The 20,885-nt window shown below is 37.3% G+C and overlaps 1 protein-coding gene across 1 annotated transcript in view; it reads left to right on the forward strand.

Annotated features, from left to right (window-relative positions):
* The first annotated feature begins 2,708 nt into the window (after nt 1–2,708).
* Nucleotides 2,709–20,885, forward strand: part of OTOA (otoancorin) — a 132,696-nt gene continuing 114,519 nt past the window's right edge. The window contains exons 1-7 of the mRNA XM_053694260.1: nt 2,709–2,793; nt 11,506–11,534; nt 11,622–11,652; nt 13,222–13,249; nt 13,447–13,537; nt 14,292–14,423; nt 18,094–18,329. Coding sequence (XP_053550235.1) covers nt 2,709–2,793; nt 11,506–11,534; nt 11,622–11,652; nt 13,222–13,249; nt 13,447–13,537; nt 14,292–14,423; nt 18,094–18,329 — 632 coding nt within the window. The remainder of the gene's footprint in view (nt 2,794–11,505; nt 11,535–11,621; nt 11,653–13,221; nt 13,250–13,446; nt 13,538–14,291; nt 14,424–18,093; nt 18,330–20,885) is intronic.

The raw sequence follows: 20,885 nt of genomic DNA on the forward strand, positions 1-20,885 counted from the left end.
CAGTCTGCTTCTTGCACTTTTTGGTGCTATTGGTTTGTGAGTATTAGTCTTACATATTTTGCTTGTCCCCTGGTATTGTGGTATTAGGCCATTGGGCACCTCTGTGTTTCTTTTTTCAGGCTTTGACTCATGACTGCACGTGTAGTCAGTGAGTGGGGCAGCAGTGTGTTTGCAGCGCAGTAGTCAGTCAGACTCGCAGAGCTCTGAGGGCGGCAGCTTAAACGCTGAGCAGAAGTCAAAGGGTGTGTTTTTTTTTTGTTGCAGCTAGCTCCCAGTAGTGCGTTGCTGCTCCTGCTCTTGATATATGGATAGGAAGTTTAAAGTTTTAGTGGAAGCTTTAAAATGCTTGATGATGAAATGCGAGTGTCTTTATCTAATATTTCACCAAATATTCAGAAACTGTGTTCATCCCATCAACCTCATACATCCCATTAAAATATTAAGTAGCTATTTTTTTTTAATTCTTGCACATACTGTACATACTGTTACTTGTAATTACATTTCGTTATTATTTAATTTATGTATGTGTCCGTATCTCTTAAAACAAACTAGTTTAACCTCGGGGGTTGCTTGTACAACTGAATTACTGAGTCGCTAAATGATAGCGGTCTAAAAAGTGTCGCCGACATAAAAAGTTTGGAAAGCTCTGCTCTAGCTGAATCATAAAACTTTAATTTTGACTTTACCATCCATTTTATTTTCCCCCACTAGCACAACTTTGCAATATACTTTCATGATTTATTTTGTCATTTTCCCCCCTGTAATCTAACTCTGAAACTTGTGGATTTACCAGTCCTGAAAACTGAAAGAGCACGTCAGGCTTCACAAGCCTAACCCTGCCACATATCTGTCTCTAATGTGTAGTTTATATTTTCTGCTGGAGATTTTGTTAACACAATGACAGTGGCAAGAACTGACCTCTCCAGATTCAAGTCCGGATTTGCTCCTTCTCCAAATAAGGAAAGTGTGTGTGTGTGTGTGGGGGGGGGGAGCTTGACCACTGAAAAACAATTGCAGAAAACAAGGTGCCAAGACTTTGCTGGTATGTTAATTATTTGGAAGACCACAAAAAATGTTGTAATTACAGGGGCTTATTGCACACACATGTTTTGATACATAGAATATATATATATATATATATATATATATATACATGATAAAAAACAATATGTCATGGGATTTCCATTGACAGATACAATCATTTGTATAACCGTTACACTTTTACGTGTTTTTTACGCATACTGATGAGTTTTCTATCACAGTTTAATAATCTTCTCTACACGTGAATTACAATTACTGAAAAAGATTTGTCTCTTTGAACATATCTATGTACATTATATACAGGTAGAGAGAGGGCAGTCTTGGGTAGCGGTGTTAGGAAATCGTGTGGTTTTGGAGTAGCTTTCTGTATTAATTTTGCATTATGTTACGCCTGTCTGTAATTCTGAAGGTTCTAATAAAGTGTTTACAGATTAAGTAGATTAAGATACTTTTGGGCCTATGTTAAAAAAACGTTTCACAACTTGTAATTAACATGTAAAATAATATTGTAATTAAATGTTGCATTGTATAAAATATTTACGAGAGAAAATGGCAAATGCGCTGAAAGTGTAATTTGTTTGGTGGATCGAATAGTCCTGTGGACATTCATTTTGGACAATCGAATGTTAATAAGAAAAAAATCAATTAAAATTTGGTAATTTAATGTTGTTTCCAATTTTCAAATGTTACTTTAATTGTCGAATGTTCATTATTAGTTTGAATATCCACATTCAAAATTTCGAATGTAACAACTGATTTAACAAATACTATTCAGAAGTTTAATAATTCATGTGGTAGGGAATTTAGTAAATTAATACATAATAGATAGAAATATATTGATTCAAATGTTTCTATTTTGAATATTGCATAATTTAAATATTACATTTAAAGATAGCATTAGAAATAATAACATAAAATTAAACGAATGTTGTACAAACATTACAAATTTTAAATAAATGAATGTTGCAAACATCCCTAGTTAACACTTTACTTTTTCCGAAAACACTACATTTTCCAGCACTGTTTCTCGTTAAAGTTGGGCACAACTCTTAAATAGGGTGCGCTAAAAAATTATCGGCTGCATTAAGATTATCTGAAAACCTTTTATGACATCCACTTGTAAAACAAGGATATAATGTGCCCTGCAGTTTCACTGCACTTGTAATCAGTTTTCAATCAGTTATATAATTAGTAAACATTGCATTATCTTGCAGTACATGGACATACCCCTTGAAATTCTTTGTGAGTATGTTTATCGTATCTCTTATGTTTTGGCTAATATAAATGAGTTACTGCCACTGTGTGCAAGAGACCTGAATCTTACACTGTCTCTGACGGCAATTTGTTAGGGGTAAATTACAGGAAAAGGTGGGCAAAATGTATAAAATTAATGTATATTGCAAAGTTTCAATTCAGGGTGTGCTTTTAAATTTTGACTATCCTGTTATGTTTGTTTGGAAGATGGAAATGATCCAATACAAGACATTTTACTTTGTGTTTAAAATGAATGAAACTATTTGTCTAGGTGTCACAGCACCACAATATGTGTGCTTTGCATGCTTGCAGGTGCCTGTGGCAGTGAAAGGGTTAAGTGGGAATATGGAGTCTGTTTTCTCCAGTGTTTCCCCCCTCACCTATTCAATGTACAAATGCTCCTTTTTCTTAGGATGGACACAGAATCGAAGCTTTGTCTCCTGTTGATGATTTTCAGTCAAGCAGAATTTACAGCTGCGGAAAAGTCTTCAGTTCCAGGTACTCAGGGGGGACGTTTCACTCAGTAGCGCTCAGTATTGAATTACTATTGGGCAGTGTAAGCGGCTCTGCATTGTCTGCGGGATTCAGATGTAGACACTGGAACATGATCTGTCACTCAGCTGCGAGGCCTAATAGGAACATTAGCTCAAACAGCAGAATAGAACAACGCGGTCATATGCATCTGGTTTTTGTATCAAGTTGTGTTATAAAAATGTCATTGTATAACTGCATATAGATAGAAAAATGTAACTGAACACATGCGCATTGTATTGCACTGAAACTATAGCTACCAATATTTCAAGGGGGGGAAAAATAAACACTTTGTGGTAGATTTAACAAGCTCGCCGGAAACTTAAGTTAAGAAGCAGGTGGCGGACAGCAATCATTGTGATCAGATACGATCAGGATGATTGACACCCCCTGCTAGCGTCCGATTGGCCGCAAATGTGTAGGGGGCGGCATTGCACAAGCATTTCACTAGGATTGCTTGTGCAATGTTAAATGCCGGCAGCGAACATGATGATAATTCGTCCCCCATGTATCAGTACATTTAAAGGAACACTAGTTACTAGACATTTCTGTTGTCTTGCTATAGTCAAGTCTAATTTGTGTTTAAATAAATTAACATCTTGTTTGCTGCAGTTGTTTTTCAATAACCAAACTCCACCTATTATTTGCATTATTTGGAGGGGCCAATCTGGGCTTTAGTCTACAGACAACAAGGCAAGTCACAGTCATTATGTTAGTATAAAGCAAATTGCTTTGCAGGTGTCAAAATGCAGAAACAATTATGCTATGGGAAAGGAGAGCAAATACTGGGACTGTCCCAGGAAAATTGGGATTGTCGAAAAAAGTTTTTTTCTTTTCTTTCTTTAATTATTTCAAAATCTGAGTTACTTATGCTCTCAATGCAGTTATGTCACCCAGCTGGTATTTTACTGACAAGGCTGGTATTTTTTAAAGGGACACTAAACCCAATTTTTTTTCTCTCATGATTCAGATAGAGCAGAAATTTTAAGCAACTTTCACATTTACTCCTATTATCAATTTTTCTTCATTCTCTTGCTATCTTTATTTGAAAAATCAGAAATGTAAGGTTAGGAGCCGGTCCATTTATGGTTTAGCACCTGGGTGGCGCTTGCTGATTGGTGGCTACATTTAGCAGAATGGCACTGCCCGCAGCCATATTTGTCTTTCGTTTGTGAAAAGAATAAACAAATGCCCATGCCTACTCCCCAGAACTTAAGCAACCCAGAGGGCACTGTCCAGAATCTTAGGGCGTCCCTGGAGAACACAGCGGAGTCACATAGGGTTCACCAATAGGCACAACAGCAGATCCATCTTCAGATATGCTCCCCAAATATAGTAAATTAGCTTATGAGGATCAATGAGGAATTACAACACAATGTTGTTTTCTAATAACATAATTAGTGACTAGCGCCTAGCAGGGAGTAAATATGGTGTAGCGATCAACTGGCAATGCATACTAATCGCATTTGTAACACGTCCGTCGGTGTCGCCAGTTGCGCACGCATCCTTAAAGGAATGTTGGCTGCAGAAGGCAGCTAAAATAATGTTGGCTAAAAAATTCACCTGGATGCAGCGAGTAATTAATCCATAACCCGCAAATAACATAATTAATATATTAACCCCTTAACCGACAACCCCCCACATCGCAATAACCCAAATTAACCTATTAACCCCAAAACCGACAAACCCCCACATCGCAATAAACCTAACTAACCTATTAACCCCTAAACCGACAAACCCCCACATCGCAATAAACCTAATTAATCTATTAACTCATAAACCGCCAACCCCCACAATGCAAATAACTCATTTAATTACTAAGTCCCCTAACCTAACACCTAACATCTAAAATTTAAAAAAATAAAAAAAACTCTAAAATTAAAGAAAAAAATAAACAAAATTATCAAAAATAAAATTTTTTAAACCTAATCCCTATGAAAATAAAAAAGCCCCTCCAAAATAAAAACACCCCCTAAACTAAACTACCAATAGTCCTTAAAAAGACCTTTTGTAGGGCATTGCCCTAAATTAAACAGCTCTTTTACATTTAAAAATTACTAAATCCCCCCTAACAGTAAACACCCCCACCCACCAAACCCCCCAAAATAAAAAAAACTAACACTAAAAAAACCTAAACTACCCATTGCCCCTAAAGGGGTATTTGTATGGGCATTGCCCTTAAAAGGGCATTCAGCTCTTTTACTGCACTTAAAAGTGCAATCAGCTCTTTTCCAGCCCATTAAATCCCTAATCTTAAAAATTAAAAAAAATCCTAACACTAAGCCCCAAATAGGTTCTCACAGTTCCTGAAGTCCGGTGGAGAAGGTCTTCTTCCAGACGGCTCCATCATCTTCTATCTTCATCCGGAGCGAAGGCGGCGCAGAGCAGAGGTGCGGAGCTGGCTTCTCCGATTTGTGGATCCTCAGCAGCGGTCCTCAACGGCGGCAGTCCTCGGCGACGGCAGTCCTCGGCAGCGGGGAGGCTTCTCTTCATGCGATCGTCCGTTGCACACTGAAGATTGAATGCAAGGTACCCCATATTTATTGGGGTACCTTGCATTCCTATTGGTTGAAATTTTTAAATCAGCCAATAGGATGAGAGCTTCTGAAATCTTATTGGCTGATTTGAATAGCCAATAGGATTTCAGTAGCTCTAATCCTATGCAAGGTATCCCAAATTGATTGCGGTACCTTGCATTCAATCTTCAGTGTACGACGGACATCGGATGAAGAGGAGCCTCCATGCCACCAAGGAACACCACCGCCGAGGAACACCGCTGCCGCTGCTGAGGCCCGCCGCTGAGGATCCACGCATTGGGGAAGACAGCTCCGCATCTCCACTCCGCGCTGCCTTCGTTCCGGATGAAGATAGAAGACGATGGAGCCGCCTGGAAGAAGACCTTCTCCGCTGGACTTCAGGAATGGTGAGTACCTCTTTGGGGCTTAGTCTTAGGCTTTTTTTGGGGTGACTTTTTTTTTTAGAATAGGGTTTTTTTGGCTAGAAAAGAGCTGATTGCCCTTTTAAAGGCAGTAAAAGAGCTGAATGCCCTTTTAAGGGCAATGCCCATACAAATGCCCCTTTAGGGGCAATGGGTAGTTTAGATTTTTTTAGGTAATTGGTAATTTGTTTAGGTTAAAGAGCTGTTTAACTTAGGGCAATGCCCTACAAAAGCTCTTTTAAGAGCTATTGGTAGTTTAGTATTATATTAGGGGGTGTTTTTATTTTTTTGGGGGGTGTTTATAGGGGTAATAGTTTAGGTTTTATTTTGGATAGCTTTGTTTATTTTTTTCTGTAATTTTACATTTTTTATTCTTAGCATTGGGGTTTGTAGTTTTGCTTATCGCCTAGTATATATATATATATATATATATATATATATATATATACAGTATATATATATATATATATATATATATATATATATATATATATATATATATATATATACCTTGGAGATATTGCGGGTTCAGTTCCAGACCACCGCAATAAAATATAACAATAAAGTAAGTCACACTCCTTTTTTTGTTTCCCAGTGCATATAAAAGTTACATTTACCCTATACTGTAGTCTATTAAAGGGACATAATACTCATGCTAAATATCACCTTCAAATCTCTATGTAAAAAAAAGGAAGATATTTTACCTCAACAGTTCTTCAGCTCACCAGTGTAAGTGCTGTGTAAACAATTATACTTCACTGTAAGTTGAAAAAAAAAAACAATAGCCAATCAGCATCAGCAGTGCTGAAGCAATGCTTTGCCTTTGCTGTGATCTCATGGGATTTCAGTGAAATCTGAATAGGAAAATAACATGACTGTGAGTGCACATGCCAGATGCATGCTCTTTTGCAAGTCCTGGGACTAGCATAGCATCCTGACTGGCTGCTTAAAGTCTCTTTACAGTGGGGTTTGAATACTTAGGACATTTGAGGTAAATTATTTTCCTTTTTTACATAGAGATGTTCAGGTGATATTTTCTAGTCAGCTTTTTACAGCTATGCTGCATCACTTTCAAGTGCTTCAACATTTGGGAATCCCTTTAAAGGGACAGTCTACACCTTAGTCATCTTAAAGTCTTACTTTAGATTAAGCTGCAAATAGCATCCTGCACCTTTTTTATATCATGCAGCAGGAATGGTAAAAAAGTTATTTTAAAATGAATAGTGTTTCTGGCCAGTTTGAAATGGCTGCCAAGCTCCACCCACCGATGACATCATGATCTGGGCTGCATCTAGGCTCTCTGCTTAATAGCATTGACAGTCTGTAGACTAGTGATGGCGAACCTTTTTGAGGCTGAGTGCCCAAAGTCTAACACAAAAGCAATGTGCCAAAACTGTAATTAAACCTAAATACCATGTTTTTTATTAGAAAAACACTAAATACAACTGCATGGGCATATTAACTGCTTTTGTATCAAAATAAAAACACAATAAAGCATAAGAGAGGAGGGGGGAGGGAGTGGGGGAAGAGAGAGAGAGCGATAGGGGGAGAGAGAGATGGGGAGAGAGGGGGAGAGAGAGAGAGGGGGGGAAGAGAGAGGGAGAGAGAGAGAGGGGGGGAAGAGAGAGGGAGAGAGAGAGAGAGAGAGAGAGAGAGAGAGAGAGAGAGAGGGGGGGAGGGAGAGAGAGAGAGAAAGGGGGGAGGGAGAGAGAGAGAGGGGGAGAGAAGGAGAGGAGAGGAGAGAAAGGGGGAAGAGAGAGAGGAGGAAGAGAGATAGAGAGGGAGAGAGGGAGAGAATGAGAGGGGGGAGAAGAGAGAGAAAGAGGAGAAGAGAGAGAGAGAGGGGGGAGAGAGTGAGGGGGAGAGGGGAGAGAGAGAGAGAGAGAGAGAGAGAGAGGGGAATAGAGAGTGGGGGAAAGAAAGAGGGAGAGAGAGTGGGGGAAATAGAGAGAGGGGAGAGATATATGGGGTAAAGAGGGAGAAAGAGAGAGGGAGGGAGGAAGAGAGAGGAGGGAAGGGAGATGGGAGAGGTGGAGAGAGAGAGAGAGAGAGAGAGAGAGGGGGGGGGGGGGGAGACAAATAAAACAACAACAAACAGATATTACCCCCAAACAGCATGGCTTTAATTCTGTAGCCAGTTTACAGTAAACTCTTTCCTCACAAAAAGGGTAATAAAAAATATTTTTAGACTATTTACCAACAACATAGCATCATAGTAAAAATCTTCCCTTGGTTTACCATGCTCAGCCCACACTGTTGGCGTGGGGCAAACTTTTAAAAATACAAGCCGGGACTCAGAATGGTACATTGTGTTCCCATACTACAGCTTTTTTTTATTTAGGATACATATCCAGACTCAGGCAGTATAATTTTCTACTCATTGTGTTCCCATACTAGAGCTCGAATAGCAAATGATAATGCCTGCGTCCGAATATGCATCCTAAATAAAAATACACTTCACACACCCTTAAACAGTCCTGGATGAGACTGCTGTCAGTGCAGTGCAGATGCAGGAGCCTACTACACGCTGTAACTGTTAAACTAAGTTAAAATTAGCCACCACGAAAAAAAAATAAAGACTTCTCTCAATGCCCAGAAACTTACCTCCTCAACTGCTGCTGTCTCCCTTCCATGCTGCCATCCTTGCTTTCACTGTGCGAGCATGCTTCCTAGTGAAGGTAAAACCCGCGCTACTGTGCCCCCTGTGATGCTCTTTAATTTTTGCATGGGCCTGCCGCGCTCTCTTTACAGGTTAGAAAGAACAGTGAGCAATGTTTACAGAGTTATGGCTCACGTGCCAACAGACTGGCTTCTGCGTGCCAGCTGTGGCACGCGTGCCATAGGTTCGCCATCACTGGTATAGACTGTTACTTTTAGTGTGCAATATCATGTCTAAAAAAACAATGTACATACCTTAATTAAAAAATACTTTATTGCTAAAAAATGCTATCATCTAAACCTTCAGTGAGTCATAATCTTTTTTTCTGATGGTGTATATATATAGGTGGGTATATATGTGTATTCATGTGTATTTATGTGTTTATATGTGTATATATATTTGAAAAATGGTGCCAATAGACTTGCTCGACACAGGGTTGCCACAAACCTTCAATTTGTAAAGAAAACAATGAGGCCTACTTATCAAGCCGTCAACAGTGCTGCATTCAACGGCACCAATACGCTCGCCTGACATCGCCTAACATCGCGGCCGCAGACCTGAATATGCTCTCCATATTTAACAAAAAAACTGTCAAAAAGGCGCACACCAAGTACGGGGGATGAGCAGCGGACTGTTGTTAACTAACGGTCATCTCTAATAAAGTTATTAACCCCTATCCCGCCCCTCCCGGACCCTGCCGCCACCTACATTATGTTCTTAACCCCTAATCTGCCGCCCCCTACACTGCCGCCACCTACATTATGTTCTTAACCCCTAATCTGTCGCCCCCTACATCGCCGCCACCTACATTATGTTATTTACCCCTAATCTGCCGGCCCCTACACCGCCGCCACCTACATTATGTTATTAACCCCTATCCCGCCGCTTCCGGAGCCCACCGCAACTAAATAAATGTATTAACCCCTAAACCCCCGGCCTCCCACATCACTACCACTTACTAACCCTATTAACCCCTAAACCGCCAGCCCCCCACATCGCCATAAACTAAATTAAACTATTAAACCCTAAACCTAACAACCTGCTAACTTTATATTAAATATTAACTCATCCCTATCTTATAATAAATTTAAACTTACCTTTAGATTTAAATTAAACTATATTAAACTAATAATTAATCTACCCTAACTGTTATACTAAAATTACATTAAACTATATTAAACTAATAATTAATCTACCCTAACTGTTATACTAAAATTACAATAAACTACAAATTAAATTAACTATATTATATATTTAAACACCTAACCCTACTCAAAATAATTTAAATCTACACAAAATTACTATGTTACAAAAAACTAACAACTAAGTTACAAAAAATAACAGTTACAAAAAAATAAACACTAAGTTACACAAAATTAAAAAAAATTATTAAAGATTTAAACTAATTACACATAATCTAAGAGCCCTATGAAAATAAAAAAGCCCCCCCAAAATAAAAAAAAAACCCTAGCCTACAATAAACTACAAATAGCCCTTAAAAGGCCTTTTGCGGGGCATTGCCCCAAAGAAATCAGCTCTTTTACCTGTAAATAGAAAATACAAATACCCCCCCAACAGTAAAACCCACCACCCGCACAACCAACCCCCCCAAATGTTTAATTTTTTTTGTAACTTAGTGTTTGTTATTTTTTGTAACTTCGTTGTTAGTTTTTTGTAATTTAGTAATTTTTTTGTGTAGATTTAAATTATTTGAGTAGGGTTAGGTGTTTAAATATATAATATAGTTAATTTAATTTGTAGTTTATTGTAATTTTAGTATAACAGTTAGGGTAGATTAATTATTAGTTTAATATATTTTAATGTAATTTTAGTATAACAGTTAGGGTAGGTTAATTAGTAGTTTATTATAGTTTAATTTAATTCTAAAGGTAAGTTTAAATGTATTATAAAATAGGGATGACTTAATATTTAATATAAAGTTAGCGGGTTGTTAGGTTTAGGGGTTAATAGTTTAATTTAATTTATGGCGATGTGATATGGAAGGCCAGGGGTTTAGGGGATAATATATTTATTTAGTTGCAGTGGGCTCTGGGAGCGGCGGGATAGGGGTTAATAACTTTTATTTTGGTGGCGGCAGTGTCGGGACGGCAGAATAGGGGTTAATAAGTATAATGTAGGTGGCTGGCGGCAGATTAGGGGTTAATAGGTATAATGTAGGGGGCGGCGGTGTAGGGGGCGGCAGATTAGGGGTTAATAAGTATAATATAGGTGGCGGCGGGCGGCAGATTAGGGGTTAATAAGTATAATGTAGGTGGCGGCGGTGTCGGGGCGGCAGATTAGGGGTTAATAAGTATAATGTAGGGGGCGGCAGATTAGGGGTTAATAAGTATAATGTAGGTGGCGGCGGTGTCGGGGCGGCAGATTATGGGTTAATAAGTATAATGTAGGTGGCAGCGGTGTCAGGCGGCAGATTAGGGGTGTTTAGGCTCGGGGTACATGTTAGGGTGTTAGGTGTAAACATAACTTTTATTCTCCCATAGAAATCAATGAAATATCGGGCAGCAGCGAACATGAGCTTTCGCTGCTTTCAGACTCCCATTGATTCCTATGGCATCCGCCGCCTCCAGGGTGGCGGATTGAAAAGCAGGTACGCTGGGCCGGAATAGTGGCGAGCGTACCTGGTAGGTATTTGTTAACTTGCAAAAGTAGTCAGATAGTGCCGAATTTGCATTCGGAACATCTGCAATGACGTAAGCATCGATCTGTGTTGGACTGAGACCGGTGGATCGTATGTTACGTCACAGATTTCTACTTTTGCCGGTCTTTGATAACTAAGGGGAATCAAGCTCTCCACAATTACGCTGCGGAATTCCAGCGTATTTGCGGTTGACGGCTTGATAAATAGGGGCCATAATCTGCAAAGCAAAATAAAATGAAGCAAAATAAAACGCCTGTATATATATATATATATACACAGTATATAATAAAGTCCCTGTGTTTATATATATACAGTATATACAGTATATATAAATATATATATAATGTCCAGATTCAACGTAAACGTTTGATTTATCTTCCTTGTGGCATTCTTTTATAGATATTTTTTCTTTCTGTTTCATAGATTTGCCTCCGGAGCTGATAAAGGGACTGGTTGGTAAATTTTGTAAATTCTGAGACATTTTTCAAAATTTAACAGAATTACTGCATTTTCTAAAATTTCTACTGATTTGTTTTTAGGAAGAAATATTATCTGAAAAGTATTTGAAAGGTAATGTATAATATTACATTTGTTTTCTGTTTACAGCTCATGGGATCACATATTTTAGTAATAGCTACCATTATTGGACAAAATATAACAGTTCTGCGTATCAATATTTTGTAAATATTAAAAAAAGGAAAAACTGAGACTTGGAAAGCATTGAGTTACACCAGACTAAAAATGATTAGCAACAACAACAACAACCAAAAACACTAAACATTCTTGCTTTTCACCCCTTGGTTGCCAGATACTGCTACAACACATATCTCTATGACAGTCAAAGGAGCCGATTTATGAAAGTGCGAGTGGACATGATACGATATAGTGTATCATGTCCACTGCAAATAGATAAATGCCGACAGCATACAATGTCTGCATTTATCATTGCACAAGCAGCAATGCCGCCCCTGCGGATTCGTGGCCAATCAGCCACAAGCAGGGGGTGTCAATCAGCCCGATCGTATAGAATCGGGCGAATTGATGTCTGCAGCCTTAGAGCAGGCAGAGGCTTCATAACTGCTGCTTCATAACTGCTGTTTTCGGCAAACCTGAAGGCTTGCGCGGAAACAGGGGCATCAAGCTCCATTCGGAGCTTAATAATTCGGCCCCAAAGTGTTAAATAATAATAATTTTTTGCTTACACACAGGTAGATTACAAGTTTTGCGCTATAGAGGGTTTGAAACGAACGCAACAAAAGTTGCGTTATTTCACCCTCCATAGAGCTGCCATTACGAGTTTTGAAAAAGTCGCCTTGTGCGTGCGATATGGTTGCGTTGATCTCCATACCGCACAAAATACAAGCGCTGCTTTGACGTGCTCGTGCACACTTTTCCCATAGACATCAATGGGGAGAGAGTGTTAGAAAAAAACTAACACCTGCGATCGCAAAATAAAAAGCTCCGTAACGCAACCCCATTGATGTCTATGGGGAAACAAGCCTTCTGGCCTGTCTAGATTTGTTAATGAACTTCACAATGATTATTTTCTCTATATTTTGTGTGTAGTGGAGGATTTTAAACTCACTTTTTACCTCCCCTAATTTTAAATGTTGGTTTTATATATATATATATATATATATATATATACACAGTATATTTATATATATATATATATATATATATATATATATATATATATATATATATATATGTGTGTATATATATATATATATATATACTGTATATACCTAAAGAACCATTTAGTTTAAAAATTATAGTACAATGTTTTTTAAGTTTGGAACTTACTTTTTTTGAGGCATCAAATAAATCCTATTTTAGTTAGGAAATAGGTACTTTAATCTGATTTGTTGCCTCTTCTTGTGACTAAACACCTAATGCTTCCTGCCCACCTGTGAATTGTTGAACACTTTCAATATATGACAGCTAATATTTTGAACTAACTGAACAAGACTTTTTAAGGGTATAAAATCTTCTATGATGTGTTATATTGATGACATTTTTTATACATGATCTAATAATGTCATTTATCAGAAAATAAAATCCACTTACTACAGAAAAAAAACATTGTATTATGGTTAATCTGATATACAATGTTAACTATACACATTTTTCTTTCAGGCCTTCTTAACATATTACAATTCCAAAGGTAAGTATGGGCCCTCTATGCCAGTAGGGATCCATCATCCCAGGAATTGTAAAGATGTTTAGTTTTTCCTTATGACACACTTGAATCCCAACATGTTGCATGTTTCTCTGGCAGCTGAGGGTATTTATACAAATAGTTCTTCAAAAAAACAAAACTGAATGATAATAATTAATTTATTTTGCCTTTTCTCTTTTCAGTTCTAGCAGCAATGTGTGGACACCAGATCTAATAACAAAAATGGTGGCTTACTTAAGGACACACAGTGGTGTTTCTATTTCCAGTCTTCAGGTAACACAAGATGATGGGGATGTTATGTGCTTGATGGGTGGATTTTTGGTTAAGTTTACTTTTTTGGGAAAGATGAATAGATTTGCTAAATTAGCAAACTTCAGAATTCTGAATCCTTTTTTTGGAACTAGAAATGTATTAATAAAACCTGTTCAGAAAGCTATGAAGGAAATATAACAACATTGTTAATTTTTATTTATCCTACATTAGTTTATCCTTTTGAGCAGAGGTGTTTAAAAGTATGTTTATCCAAAAAAATAGCTTCTTTATTACCTCAAAATAAAATATGAATTACTGTATTGACCATACACACATGGCACATAAAAAGGGTAGTATCTATTGCAGCTGAAAATTTTACTGGCTGCTAGAAACAATAGTAAGTTTTCATGGACATGGGGCAAATATATTCTTGGGAACCGTATCAAATACAATGAAAAAAAATGGCAAGATCAATGATCTGATGGTCACTGCTGACCCACTGAGGGTAGCTAAGAATGTTCTTGTCTATATAAATAACAAATCTGTGTAAACAAAACAGCATTAGCCATCTATGAAGGAGCTTCATGGTCAATAATGTTATTTTCACGGTCAACCATCAAGTTCTGAAATAATAGCTGGTTATAGAATCAATTTATTGGTAAATCAGGAAGAAATAGGCATACACCTTGTGTTGAGCATCTTTTCATGTCACCCAATCAGCTGAAGACATCTCATATTGTGATGTTTCATAACGTTGTTTCTATTTTTATTCAAGGTGTCCCTGAAGACTTACCTGGAAGAGGTTACTGATGACCCTAAATTTTTGCTGTCCGAGTTACGGCAACTTGACTCACTTCAGTTTCAACAGGTTATGAAGTATCTTCTTGGGAGTAAAAAGGAGCAAATGGTAAATACATGTGCAATCTAAGCACATTGCTGTTAGATCAATACAAATTTACAATTTTCTTTGGTGTTTTCAATGACTAAAGAAGACTTTTCTGACCACAACTCTTCCATGAATGTTTCCTGTTTCTTTTCAGTCTCTCTGCAGAGACAACGTCACTATGGTCTATTTTTGGAACTTTGTATTTCTGGTTCTATTGAGCAAAAACAGGAGAAAAACATAGAATTTTTCAAATTAACAGTAAGTGTAGGGACTTTTGTTCTAATCTGGAATTCCAAATCTAATTTTCTCAACTTTTTAAGATATAAGTATATGTAAAGGACCTGTAATTTGGCAGGGTGGTCAGAACTGAAATTCATGTTAGTGCTTTTCCGTTTTGGAATGAAGCATTTTTTTGTAATACAATTTTTCTTTTTTAGAGATAGCATTTACTCTGCATAGGTGCACAAGGAGCATATGTGCAGTTCGGTGTACCTGTTTACAGTGGCTTTCACCAGTGACATTTATAACACTGCTGACTCTCTGAACAGGCACAGCATTTCAGCTGTATGGGGCTTGTGCACATATGCTGTGCACATATGCTGCTCTAATGCTTTCAAAAAGCTATCACTGAAACCGTGATACATTTTTGTTACTGCAAGTTAATTACAAAATTAGTCTATTTTAAATACTAATTCATGCAAGTGCTTGAAATAGATCACTTTCGGAAAGTCTAATTATACAGGGAGTGCAGAATTATTAGGCAAGTTGTATTTTTGAGGATTAATCTTATTATTGAACAACAACCATGTTCTCAATGAACCCAAAAAACTCATTAATATCAAAGCTGAATAGTTTTGGAAGTAGTTTTTAGTTTGTTTTTAGTTATAGCTATTTTAGGGGGATATCTGTGTGTGCAGGTGACTATTACTGTGCATAATTATTAGGCAACTTAACAAAAAACAAATATATACCCATTTCAATTATTTATTTTTACCAGTGAAACCAATATAACATCTCAACATTCACAAATATACATTTCTGACATTCAAAAACAAAACAAAAACAAATCAGTGACCAATATAGCCACCTTTCTTTGCAAGGACACTCAAAAGCCTGCCATCCATGAATTCTGTCAGTGTTTTGATCTGTTCACCATCAACATTGCGTGCAGCAGCAACCACAGCCTCCCAGACACTGTTCAGAGAGGTGTACTGTTTTCCCTCCTTGTAAATCTCACATTTGATGATGGACCACAGGTTCTCAATGGGGTTCAGATCAGGTGAACAAGGAGGCCATGTCATTAGATTTTCTTCTTTTATACCCTTTCTTGCCAGCCACGCTGTGGAGTACTTGGTCGCGTGTGATGGAGCATTGTCCTGCATGAAAATCATGTTTTTCTTGAAGGATGCAGACTTCTTCCTGTACCACTGCTTGAAGAAGGTGTCTTCCAGAAACTGGCAGTAGGACTGGGAGTTGAGCTTGACTCCATCCTCAACCCGAAAAGGCCCCAAAAGCTCATCTTTGATGATACCAGCCTAAACCAGTACTCCACCTCCACCTTGCTGGCGTCTGAGTCGGACTGGAGCTCCCTGCCCTTTACCAATCCAGCCACGGGCCCATCCATCTGGCCCATCAAGACTCACTCTCATTTCATCAGTCCATAAAACCTTAGAAAAATCAGTCTTGAGATATTTCTTGGCCCAGTCTTGACGTTTCAGCTTGTGTGTCTTGTTCAGTGGTGGTCGTCTTTCAGCCTTTCTTACCTTGGCCATGTCTCTGAGTATTGCACACCTTGTGCTTTTGGGCACTCCAGTGATGTTGCAGCTCTGAAATATGGCCAAACTGGTGGCAAGTGGCATCTTGGCAGCTGCACGCTTGACTTTTCTCAGTTCATGGGCAGTTATTTTGCGCCTTGGTTTTTGCACACACTTCTTGCGACCCTGTTGACTATTTTGAATGAAACGCTTGATTGTTCGATGATCACGCTTCAGAAGCTTTGCAATTTTAAGAGTGCTGCATCCCTCTGCAAGATATCTCACTATTTTTGACTTTTCTGAGCCTGTCAAGTCCTTCTTTTGACCCATTTTGCCAAAGGAAAGGAAGTTGCCTAATAATTATGCACACCTGATATAGGGTGTTGATGTCATTAGACCACACCCCTTCTCATTACAGAGATGCACATCACCTAATATGCTTAATTGGTAGTAGGCTTTCAAGCCTATACAGCTTGGAGTAAGACAACATGCATAAAGAGGATGATGTGGTCAAAATACTAATTTGCCTAATAATTCTGCACTCCCTATAACAGGTTAAAGGGAGTTGATTTGTTTATTATTTACTTGTCGGTATATTTGGTGGGGGGGGGTTGCTATTTTTTTTAGAGCAAGGACATGAGAACCATTAGGTCTTTTCACTTTGCACTGGTTGACCTGACTTTTACTTTTATTTTCCATTACTGGACTATTATAATTTATTAATTACTTCCCTCTATAACTGAACGTTTATTTCTTTATTACTTCCAGTCATAGCTGGACCTTATGTTACATTCATTATTTCTGTCTTGAACTCAAATTTTATCATTCCATTCATTACCACTATCCATAACTAGACTTTTATCATTCCATTCATTACCACTATCCATAACTAGACTTTCATCATTCCATTCATTACTACTACCCATAACTGGACTCTTATCATTCTATTCATTACGTTCTTCTATTACTGGACTTTTATCATTCCATTCATTACCACTACCCATAACTGGACTTTTATCATTCTATTTATTACCATTATTAATACTATCCATACCTAGATATTTATCATTCAATTGATTATCACTACCCATAACTATATTTTTATCATTCCATTAATTTCCACTATCCATAACTGGACTTGTTTAATTTCATTCATTACCACTATCCATAGCTGGACTTTTATCATTCCATTCATTACCACTATCCATAACTGGACTTTCATCATTCTATTTAATATGTTCTTCTATTACTGGACTTTTATCATTCCATGTATTACCACTATCTATAACTGGCCTTTTATCATTCCATTCATTACCACTATCCATAACTGGACTTTTATCATTACATTCATTACCACTTTCTATAACTGAACTTTTATCACTCCATTAATTACCACTATCCATAACTGGACTTTGATCACTCCATTCATTACCACTATCCATAACTGGACTTTCATCATTCCATTTATTACCACTATCCATAACTGAACTGTTATCATACAATTCATTACCACTATCCATAACTGAACTGTTATCATACCATTCATTACCACTATCCATAGCTGGACTTTTATAATTTTATTCCTTACTTTCTTCAATTACTGGACTTATATCATTCCATTTATTACTACTATCCATAATTAGACTTTTATCATTCTACTTATTACTTCCATCCATAACTTAACTTTTATTATTCCATTAATTACTTCCATCCATTACTGTAAAAAATCTTTAAGATTAGTACAATGTTTTTTAGGGGTAGCCCATGACACATTTTAAATGCATGTACTATTGAGATACTTTTCTAACTTTTCATATTATGGATAACTTCTTTGATCTAGTCAACCTCTGTACTTTTAACCTCGTATATGGATACCTTACTACTATCACAATCATCTAGGACCATAACTGTAAGTCTAATACTTGTAATTCCAGCAGGACATGGCAAACATTGTTGTAGACTTTGAGGCAATACAGGAGAGAATATTCCAGTGTCCTGGTGGAAATCGAACTATATTCCTCATCACATTGGAGAAATGTGCACCTGCAATTGGCTCGTCAGAATGTGTAGAAATACTGAGCCAGGTTGTACGAATGTTTGGTGGGAGTTACCTGCAAACAGATGTGATAACATCGCTGCCACATGAGTTACCGGAAGAGCCCTTCAGAAACCTGTAAGATTGCACTACATTATTGATATTCCCTGCTAGGGAAGATTCTTATGCACACACATGCTCAGCAATGTCACTGGGACCAAATTATCTCTGTCATCAGGGTATGCTCACAGACAACATTGTAGCACTGAAACGCCAACTGCTAGCTATAACAGTCAACAATACTCTGGCCAGTTAATATTAATAATTAGAGTAACCCCCAACTGTCGTACAGGCAGATTAAAAAGACATGGAAGTCAAAAGTTAAACTTTTATGATTCAGATTGAGCCTGCAATTAAAAAAAAAGTTCTAATTTACTGCTATCACTATATCGACCACTTTTTCTTGGTCTCCTTTGTTGAAACTTAGCTCCTTTAAATAACAGCATATTGAGGAAGATTTAGGAGCATACACATGCCTTGGGCACTATACAGCAGCAGTGTTTGCAACAATGGGATTGATTCCAATCTTTCTGATTTTTGTTTTTGATAACATAAAGATTGATAATTGGATAGAATGCTTTTTGTTCGTTAATACCATTTACTGATATGTACATTGGTAATGAAATCTGCATTTATTTCACAACTATCAATATCTTGTAGATATATTTTATTTGTGTTTTTACATTTACATATTGATGATGGTGAAGTTTTCAGTATGATTTATAATTTGGAGTGAATCTTTTATCATCAAAAAGGGACATCAACATTTCTGGCATGGCCGGCACTATCTTGTTTTTCTGGTCTGAGCATTTGTTGGTCCTTGCCCTATATGTATTAACTGTCAACCTATGGGTTTTGAGCATCTATTAAGTGTCTTTGGCTGTTGAACTCAATGCGTCCACTTTGTAGTTGATATATATTTGAAAAGCTCCAATGTGTGAACTGTCTGATATCCGCTCAGATCAGACACAGTTTTTCCAATACAGAAATGATGATATCATTTAGATTGTGATCAATTTGAGTTAAAAAAGGTGAATCAGCTGATAACCACAATCGGAAAGACTAGAATGGAACACAATGTTTGTAATAATTTTATACAAATAGTATCAGATTAAGAGTGGAGCGATAATAAGCAAGCTAATTTCTTTTCTGGCGTTGGATACCGTAAGTATTTCAAGTTGAAAGTAAAAAGTTTTCGCTTTTATATGTAATATTTTAATAACGGGCCTTAAGAATACTAAGTTCTCATCTGCGCTAACCAGACCACATTAAGATCTAAACTGAGAAACGTGTTGCACAAAACATATTTTACATTCCTATGTTCTTCACATAGAAAATAATGTACTTTTTATTATTAAATATATACTTCTAAATATATGTGATATGGTTCATGTAAAATACATATCTATAGAAATAGATATCCAGGTAAAGGTATATACACATATATATAGAAATATGTATTTAAGAATAAAAATAACATTATCCTGTATGTACACACATATAAACACACACACATATATATATATATATATATATATATATATATATATATACACACATACAGGGCTCAAAAGTTCCACTAGCCCTCTAGCCATTGGCGAGTGGAAATTTAACAGTGGCAAGTGAAAGTCAGTTAGTGAATGTTGAGTCTGGAGTCTGGTATCATGTTGTAAGTAGCAAAGTTGGCACATTGAATTTTCAGAATGTACATTCCTATTGCATCACTGACAAGCACACATTTTGGGCTATCTGCTCCATGAAAGTGCAAGGGTATGTTATTCCTCTAGGGCTGTAGGTACCCCATTAGTGTTTAGACTTTTACTTCTGAGCAGTGGCGACTCTAGACTTTGTGAGGCCTTAGGCGAAACTCTAACACAAAGCCCCATCTGACAAACTCACATATACATACACTCATATGCACGCACATACATACTAAAATGCATAGTCATTTACCCACACATGTACACTCATATACACAGTCATTTACCCATACATGCACACACTTACATACAGTCATTAACCCATGCTTGCAGAGTCATTTATTCATGTATGCGCACACTCAAATACACACTTATTTACCTATACAATGCATGCAGACATTCATATATACAATCATTTGCCCATACTTGCACACACTCATATACACACAAAGAAGACTGACATTCACAAATATACACATATATAAATATGACGTGGACTCCTTGCCCAGTGTGCTTAGAGGAATGTGGCTGCACCTCTCTGACGAGGCCCATAGGAGGCCGAAACGATCGTCTGGGGTTGTCATGTTCCTTGTTCAGAGGAGAATTGCCTGGTATTTTGGGGCTGGACTGACCTTACTTGGCGGGATCAGACTGATGTACTTAAGCAAAGTTTTCCTTTGTGAAAGGCACACTGGTCTAAAAGAGGCTGCTTCCGGGTGTTAAATCGCCATAGAACTAGCTAATGAGCTGTTGTTCGTTCCTGGTAGAGCGCTTCTCTCTTTTTATGCATATATAAATATATATATATATATATATATATATATATATATACACACACACAAAGGAGACTGACAAACGCATACACCCACATATACACACAAAGAAGACTGACACAGACATATATACCCATAAAGAAGAATACATATATAACACA

This window comes from Bombina bombina, chromosome 11 (genome assembly GCF_027579735.1).
Source record: "Bombina bombina isolate aBomBom1 chromosome 11, aBomBom1.pri, whole genome shotgun sequence".
Classification (NCBI taxonomy): Eukaryota; Metazoa; Chordata; class Amphibia; order Anura; family Bombinatoridae; genus Bombina; species Bombina bombina.